General features: G+C 45.5%; 1 protein-coding gene across 1 annotated transcript in view; it reads right to left on the reverse strand.

Annotated features, from left to right (window-relative positions):
* The window catches only part of DRGX (dorsal root ganglia homeobox), a 39,149-nt gene that overhangs the window by 23,527 nt on the left and 6,300 nt on the right, over window positions 1-9,322 (reverse strand). The window contains exon 4 of the mRNA XM_084845568.1: window positions 6,167-6,339. Within this exon, the coding sequence (XP_084701694.1) occupies window positions 6,167-6,339 (173 nt within the window). The remainder of the gene's footprint in view (window positions 1-6,166; window positions 6,340-9,322) is intronic.

The raw sequence follows: 9,322 nt of genomic DNA on the forward strand, positions 1-9,322 counted from the left end.
ACTGAAATTCTTAACGTCTCTGTGAAAGACGCAGAAAAACAACTGCCTTCTTTCACAGGGAAACAAAAAAGTTGCAAAAGGGCAGGTGGGGTTTCAGCACAGCATAGGTTTGGATACCTGACTACTGAACATACTGTATCAGTTATGAAGGGCATAACTTTCCCTTTCAGAATACTTGGGCTCTGATCCTTTCCCTGCTACTACTGGCATGTAATTTGAATGGAAATCTACAAGTTATATGTCTATAAATTGGCCAAACTGCTCTGAAGTCACAGATCAACTATGGCTCTTGAGTCAACAAAGGTTCCACACATTTTGTGGCTCCCAGCATCCCCCCCGAGGTGCTGACAGATGAGGCAGCCACCTGGGCTGCACGTGCCACTGAGGGCAAAGGGGGGAGCATTTTGCATACAGGAGGAGAGAGTAGTAGGAACATAGAGGTTCACAATGGTGTGATTCAGTATAAGGCAGGTTCGCCTTATACTGAATCACACCATTTGTCCATGTAGCCCAGCGTTGTTCACACAGACAGGCAGCCGCTCTGCAGGGGCTTCAGGCAGGAATTTTTCCAGCCCTACCTGCAGATGCTGGGGATTGAACTTGGGACCTTCCAAGCAGGTGATCTATGACTGAGCCATGGCCCATCTAATTTAAGAGGCATGGACAGCATGCAAGAGAGACATGGAGGAGGAGACTGTTTCAGAAGCAGAGAAGGGGAGGAGCCAGAGAAACAGCTGCCCAAGAGATGTGGATGGTGTGGAAAGGAAGAGAAAGTTGCGGGCAGACAAAGATTGCAAAGAGACATGAACAGTGTGGAAAGAAGAGACTGCAGGGTCAGCCAAATAGGAACAAACACAAGCCCAGAGCAGAGAGAAAAGAGAGGAGGCTATCAAAGCCTAGAGAATGGTTAGTGGTGGGTCAGTTACCGTGGATACCCATGGCCACCTTGCGGGAGGTCGGCCTAGGCTGTGGGGCCTTCCCCGCTTTCTCTGCCACCCATGCTCTGCAGGCCTCACCTAGGAAAGGGATTTCCAAGGTTTTCCCCTTTTCACAAGATTAATTTGCACCTTTCATCTTTGCCCTTGCTCTTCAGTCTCACCTAGGAAGATGGAGGTCTACGGTTCTTGGCTGGCCTTACTAGTTAAGCCAAAAATTATCGTAGCCAATCTCCTCCCCATGCCAGTAGGAAGCAAGCACTTCCGCCCCTGCAGCCTATGGGAAAGGCAGGAGGGGAGCATTCCAGCCAAGGGTGAAAACTTCAGAGGGGGGCGGGGCGCAGCAGGGCTCAAGCATCCTCCAGATTTCCAAGAGGTGGGGCTCAACGCGTGCGCGCACACACACAGGCTGCAAGTGGCAGGCAGCACTGATAGGCTTCTGTGAGCCCAGTTGACTCTTCTGACTTCTCTCATTCTTTCATACTGACCCAGCCAATATACTGTACGTGGCAGTATGGAAAGGCAATCTAAAACAAATGTCAATTTTACTAGAGGTTTTGAAACGCAGCAATCTAAAAATTATTGTGATATTTCTAGATGGGGGAAACTTGACAGTTTTAACACTTCACCGTAAGAGTAATTAGGATATGAAAACAGCATAGATTCATAGAATAGTAGGATTGGAAAGGTCCTATAAGATCATCGAGTCCAACCCCCTGCTCAATGCAGGAATCTAAGTCGAAAATGCATGTAAAATGCATTAATCTAAACTAGGGGTACACAACCTTTTTGACCCCAAGGGCCATACGTGATGCTGGCTCAGGGGTGGGGGCTTGCATGCACGCACGTACGTACATATGTACATACACACAGATACACACAGAGCGAGGATCTCTGGGAGCCTTCTCTCCACCTTTTCCAGCAGTCTAGATACAGATCACTCTTCCCTTGTTGGTAGAAGTGAGGAAAAAGAAATTTGGATCTGGATCACTGAAGGAGAGAGTGGAAAGAAGGCTATCCACTCCCTCTCCCAGAGATCCTCATGCAGATAGCACTTTCCTTGCTGGAAAGAGCAAATTGCATCGCTGGTAGCAATGTACAACTGGTGGGAAATCATCAGAAGGGGGAATTTGGTGGCAGAGAGGTCAGAATACCCAGGAGTGCAGTTAAGGCCTTGGGGGACCACAAATGCCCCCGATCTATTTATTTATTTATTATTAAATTTATTAATCGCCCATCTGGCTGGTCACCCAGCCACTCTGGGCGATGTACAACATACCATAAAACAATTTAAAACAATAAAATTCTACCATAATTTTTTTTTAAAAATACCCTAACCCACCCCAAATGCCTGCCTGAACAACCACGGTTTTAATGCACGACGGAAGCTCATTAAAGAGGGGGCATGACGGAGTTCCCTAGGGAGGGAGTTCCACAGAGTGGGGGCCACCACAGAAAAGGCCCTCTCCCTCGTCCCCACCAGTCTAGCTGTCCTGGCTGATGGGACAGAGAGAAGGCCATCCGAGGCTGATCTTGTTAAGTGGCCTGTCTGGTGTTGCTGGAGGCGCTCCTTAAGATAGGCTGGGCCGGAACCATATAGGGTTTTAAAGGTCAAAACCAACACCTTGAATTTGGCCCGGAAAACAACTGGTAACCAGTGCAACTCCTTCAGCACTGGAGTGATGTGATCTCGCCGGCGGCTGCCTTTAATCAGGTGAGCCGCCGCGTTCTGTACCAGCTGCAGCTTCCAAACCGTCTTCAAGGGTAACCCCACGTAGAGCGCATTACAGTAGTCTAAACGAGAGGAGACCAGGGCATGTACTACCGATGGAAGCAGATGGTCAGGAAGGAAGGGGCGCAGCCGCCGTATCAGATGGAGTTGATACAGTGCTGTCCGGCTCACAGCTGACACCTGAGCCTCCATGGACAGCTGGGAGTCCAAAATGACCCCCAGGCTGCGGACCTGGTCTTTCAAGGGTAGCCGTACCCCATTCAACACCAGGTCAACATCCCCCAGCCTCCTCTTGTCTCCCACCAAAAGTACCTCGGTCTTGTCAGGGTTCAGCTTATTCCTCTTCATCCAGCCACTCACCGTCTCCAGACATTTGGACAGGGATTCTATGGCCAACCTTGGTGAAGATTTGAATGAGAGGTAGAGCTGCGTGTCATCCGCATATTGATGCCACTGCACCCCAAACCTCCTGATGATAGCCCCCAGCGGCTTCACATAGATGTTAAATAGCATCGGGGAGAGGATGGAACCCTGTGGCACCCCACAAGTAAGTGGCCACGGGTCCGAAACCTCTTCTCCCAGTGCTACCCTCTGGTACCTGCCGGAGAGGAAGGACCGGAACCACCGCAATACAGTGTTTCCAATGCCCAACCCCTCCAGGCGGTCCAGGAGGATACTGTGGTCAACGGTATCAAAAGCTGCTGAGAGGTCGAGGAGAACAAGGAAGGAGCATTCACCCCTATCCAGAGCCCTCCTCATATCATCCACCAAGGCGACCAAGGCCGTTTCTGTCCCATGCCCAGGCCTGAAGCCCGATTGAAATGGGTCTAGATAATCAGTTTCTTCCAAGTGTGCCTTCAACTGCACCGCCACCACCCGCTCAATCACCTTGCCCCAAAATGGCAGATTCTAAACCTAGACTAGACCTAAACCTAGACTAGAATGTTTCCCTACTTAAGTCAAGACCTAACAATAAAGCAATTTTTTTCAGCTCTTCCATTGGCAGTGCTGCTTCTCAATTTCTTTTATTTTCAGCTCAGATCCTTTTGTCCCAAGATTCTCTGCAGCATTCTCCATCTTACCTTCTTCGGATTTCTAACTCTTTCTTTCCTGAATTCTCCCCCGAGTTCTTTGTCAACCAATCAGCTCCACTTATGCACATTATTCCTGCTCCCAACCACTTAGCCTCTCAGAAGGGTAGCAGAGTTTGTTAAGTTTCTATTTCCCATAATAACGAGATTTCTTCCCTCCTCCCCTCAAGTTTCCAGCACTGACCTTTTGAACTGCCTGGCATTAATAGCCTCTAAATGGAGAGCAATTATTTTACAACCAAGAACACAAAATGGTTGAAAAGTTTCATTCCTTCACACCACCAATGCAGTGTGTGTGTGTGTGTGTGTGTGTGTGTATTTTCTACTCAAGTATAGACTCCAGAATCAAGAAGCCCCTCACTTTTCACATTAGCATCCAAGGGAAGCTCCAGTGTGAGAGTGCGCAAGTAAAATTCATCAGCAAATTTGGTTCTATTAAATTTGGGCTTGACTGGGGCCATGGGTTTCTTTTGCTCTACTTGTTTAAATGTTAAAATTATATTTTTAAAAATGGGGAGGAAGAAAAATGAAAGGCACAATCCTGTGCATGTTTAGACAGAAAAAAAATCCTACAACTCCCAGCATTCCCCAGGCAGGAACTGTTTTTTCTATCTAAACATGTATAGGACTGTGTCCTTAATTTCAAATGTCACCATATAAAAAATGCCAAAAAAAGCACAATCCTATGCACATGATGTCTCCTCAGATGCAAGTCCTATTTAATTCAGTTATGCTTACTCCCATTCAATGATACGTACTCCAAAGTAAGCCAAACCACCACTCTAAATCTGATGCACAAATGTGTATTGGCCCAATCGTATAATGAAAACAATATTCAAATACATGCAACTAAAAATACACACACACACACACACACGTCTTGATTCGTTTTTGTTCCACACGTGTTAAAGTAGCATGGCCTGGCATGACTAAAAGGTATTATCACCAATTACAGATGTTGTGAATTCTGTTCTTCTGTTGTATGCAGGTGGGCTTTTCAAGCCAACTGCTGTCTTATATGCATGTCCTTTCAACTCCTGTTTATATTCTTTTTCTTTGATCTGTTTGCATGCATGCCAATGAAGGTGACACTTCTTGCCCTGGCTGACAAAAGCTTATGCCACAATAAATACATTATGCTACAGGCCTTCTTGGGATATTTTGCTGTTGCAACGGACCAACATGACAACCCTTCTGCTACCCTCAGTCTGTATGTACAAGGTTCTTTGTAACAGTGCTGCCTCTGGCTGTAGTTCCTCTTCCCTTTCCTTATTCCTTGTTTGCTCCATCTGTTCAATGCAAACTAGCTTGCCATTTCATCCCTACCTTTTATTTCCTTCTGCTGCTACCACTATGTGTTCCCGATACCAGGGACAGCTTCCATGCACCTCAGCCCAGACCGTTCTGTCCTCACGAATTCTACCCACCTATTCAGCATGATTTTGCTTTGCTTTCCCAGCCCTATCCTGTGCTCTCCTCCATTATATTTTGTGCCATCAGTGCAAAATGATACCAGCTCATTCACATATGGAAGTCAGTTGGATTTATTTCCATGTTTAGGATTGAGGGGTGGTCTATAAGCTCCTTGCCCCCCCTCCTTTCAAAGTTCTGCACATCACCTAGAACAGTGATCTTCACTATTTTTCAAGCAGGGGCCATGTTGTCTTTAGGCACCAGTGCTGGGTGGCTTTCCCAGCCCAGTGAGGGTCTCTTCCCCCACCCATCACCCAGTTGAGTGGTGGTGCTGGGCAATGGAATCAGCTGGGGGGGTTTTGAGGCCTCTCCTCCCCATCCCCCTCCACATTGTCCAAGCAAGGCCTCATCAGTCAGTAACGAGACAGGCAAATTCTGAGAGTCTTATTCTTGGTCCTTTTCTCATTAGTCCTCGGACTGGATCTTTTTCTCATTACTGAAAGTGATCTGCTCTACTCAGTGCTTCAAAATCTCCTAGCACAGCTCCACGCTTCTCTTTTCTCTCTCCCAGTGCCTTTACAGTGCACCACTGCACCTAGCCAATCACACTGCTGTTTGCCTCTTGGGCTCCTCCCGTCACATGTAATTGGCTGATTGCTCCTGCCTTTTCCTCTTTCTCCCCCTCCCCACCCCCAGCCATCTTACAGCTGGTGAGCAGCAGATCTCCTGACTCCCCACACCCAAACAATCTCCGGCTGCCCAGATCACAGCAGCCAGCCCACTGCTAAAGCAAACAAGAAGACTAAGCTAGACAGCCACTGCTGAAACTGTGCAGCTACTGCAAAGAGAGAATGAGAGGGATGGAGAGCCACACTTGAGGTGACTGGGAGCAGCTGGTGGTCCTCAAACCTTGCAGTGAAGAACACTCACCTAGGATACCACTGATGCTAAATACACATTAAATCAAGTGGTGGGAGCAAGAGAGGGCATCATACCTTTGATGAATTTCCAGGCTCTCTTTCTTATTCCTGGTTTGGTCAACTGGGGAGGGAGAGTTTAAATTCCTTCCTGGGGGTGTCACCTCAGCCACTGTCTCCTTAGGCCCTTCCTGATCAGAAGCCCCTCTCTCCGTTTTTCTCCATTTAGCCCTTCTGTTCTGGAACCAGACCTGAATCAGGAAGGAGAGAATCACTAGGTAGCCTTGCTTGGGCACCAAACAATAATCATTTCTGTGAATTTCCCTTCATAGAATCATAGAGTTGGAAGGGACCATTTAGGCCATTGAGTCCAACTCCCTGCCCAGTGCAAGGATCCATTTTAAAGTATCCCTTCCTCCTTTGCCTTGGGGGGACAATCCTATGATATTTCCAAGACTGTAAAAGAGCATCATCTTCTACATATGAAATCCATAACAGAAATGCTGATTTTTGTTTGAAGCCCTTATTCAATGAAACACAGGAAATGCTTCAAGTTAAGGTATACCTAGATCCCATTCATTCTTGTGGAATTTAAGCATGTAGTCAAACATTCTGTCATGAAAGAAAAGAAAAAAATAATCAGTAGGCACTTATACTTCTGCCACAGAATCACAGAGTTGGAAGGAGCCATTTAGGCCATCAGGTCCAACCCCCTACTTAGTGCATGAATTCAGTTTAAAGCAGCCCTGGCAGATGGCTGTCCAGTCTCTGCTTGAAGACCTCCAGCAATTAATGTCATAATGCAAAATCATGGCGAGAACAACAATCGGAAGGAGGCTTAAATATACCTTTGAATCTCTTGCTCACCCTTTGTGCCTCGCAAGGAAGTTGTTACTGCAAGAATGAATGCAGTACATAACTTGAATGTATTGTTGCCAGTGCTGGTTGTCCCTGCACCATGTGTATATGGTGCAGCAGGGGTGGGCAATTTCTGGTGGTCCAGCCAAATTCAGCAATGCAGCAGCAGCAGCAAAAATAAAAAATTCAGCAACAAAGAAAACAAGCTAATTCTGACCTTTCTAAGGCTCCGTAGTTGTTTGCCACCAAATTTCACAATTTTGTTTGTTTTTGTTCTTAATTTAGTGGGGGGGAGCAGAGGTTGCAGAAGAGGATGGGGATGCATGTGGGCCTAACGCAGCAAACGAAAGCTTCATATGTCCAAATGCTGAGGGACCAAAAAGAGATCAAGTTCACTCCTGGTCCCAATACAGCAGGATCATCTATTATTTGTACCCAGCCATTACACACTTTGCCCACACAGAGAGAAATAAGCTGAACTGGGGAAAACACATTTCATCTTGCTGTTTATTTCTATGTTCATCCTTCATACTGTATTTCTGGTGAGGAGTGTAGCCAGGAATGGAAGACTTCCATAGCAGAACATAGGTCCAAATCGAATGTAGGATTGTGTGAATGCAATTAACATAAACTTATTTCTTGTATAATTTGCAGATAAAGGACCTAATCAGCCTCCAGACCAACACTGCGGGTAGGGAGGCACCAGCTCATATGGCTTTAAAAGGGAATTAGTCAAATTCATCGAGGATAAGGCTATCAACAGCTCTATGCTACCTCCATGATCAGAGGCACCATTTTCAGTTGCTGGAGAACAATAGCAGGAGAAGGTTATTGTCTCAGGTCCTGCTTGTGGGCCTCCCATAAGGCATCTGGTTGGCCACAGAGGGAAACAGGAAGCTGGGGCAGAGGTCTGGCACAGCAGGGCTTTACTTTTTATGAGGTTCTTGAGGAAGGTTAACTCCTTCTCTCCCTGTCATGGTCCTGATAAAAATCCCCTCTCCGAAGATGCACTTCACACAAAATGCAAACAGCAGCTTCAAAGGAAGACATTTTTGTCAGGACCATTGCAGGGACATAGAGAATTAGATGTCCCCTGCCTGCCCCCGTGGTCTCAAGGCTGCTCAGGCTTCCCACTGGCTGCTAATTATAACGTACACACAAATGTGAATGTTAATTGCAATTACACAATTAGCATCATGTTTGGCCTTTAGAATACCTGTTGCAGTTTACAGAGAGATTCCTCAATTTTCAGTTTTGTCCCATACCTCCACATTGAACACACAGAACAGCAATGGCCTCTGAGGCTCATTCTGAAACCCTAAAGTATTTGGAGTAAAGCATATTCAGTGCCATTTATATTGGTGGGATCAAGTGGCTAAAATCTAAGTACCTCAGTTTAACTGGGCTGTAATATGTGAATCCACAATCCAGTTATGCCACAATCTGACTAGAGGCAAATGAGAATATGACTGGCCTGCCCATTATTTTAAATGTAAATAGTTTGGCTTAACCAGGTTGTGGATATTATTACACTTATAGAAAATCTGGCTTTCTGAGCAGTGACTAAAGAAATACACAATTTAAAATATGATTACCATGTGCTGTGTATTGTTGTCCATATTATCATTCCATTTTTATTTAGCATACTTTTAATTGCATGTATCAGCAAAGGCTGAATAATGATTTTATCTGCATTCTAAATTTAGGAGAGTTAAATGCAAAGCCAATTGCAGACACTTCCTTGTGTCTTAATTGAATGAAGGTCACAGCTATAACAACATTTAATTGAGCTATTTTTCATTATCATATTTTAATGACTTTGCAATGACAGTTTGCCAGCTTCTGAAGAAAGAGCCTGATGAAGTCGTTTATTTCCCTATTTAGTTTTTGTTTGACAACATCATCTTCGATTAAGACGTGGCTTTCCAGCACATTAATCATATTTGAATGAGCAAGGGGCAGAAATGTAAACATGGCTCCCTTCCCCTGTTTCCTCATGTCCCAGCATGAAAGCAAACCCTCGCATCTATTGTCTGCTTGTATAATAGCCCACAACAAGGCTAAACATTCTAATTTTCACCACCCCTATCTCGCCCTTGCACCTTTCAGGGAGAAGTTATGATCTTCCACTTCTGAATGCCCAATAATTGTCCCATTTATCTCAATTTGCAGTGCAGTCTTTAGGCACCAATTGCTAAAATGGTGGGAGGGAAAACCCCAAGCCATCACATCCAATGTACTGGTGAAAAGGAGATTTGAATGTCCAAATAATAATAATCAGTTTAATTTCCCTGCACATGACCAATGATTCATGTTCAGATTTAATAATCAGGATTGCATAATCTGATTATAGAAGAAGTAATTTGTTTACAATCC

Source organism: Heloderma suspectum, chromosome 3 (assembly GCF_057233095.1).
Source record: "Heloderma suspectum isolate Gila_16-S chromosome 3, 16-S_ref, whole genome shotgun sequence".
In the NCBI taxonomy this organism is placed as follows: Eukaryota; Metazoa; Chordata; class Lepidosauria; order Squamata; family Helodermatidae; genus Heloderma; species Heloderma suspectum.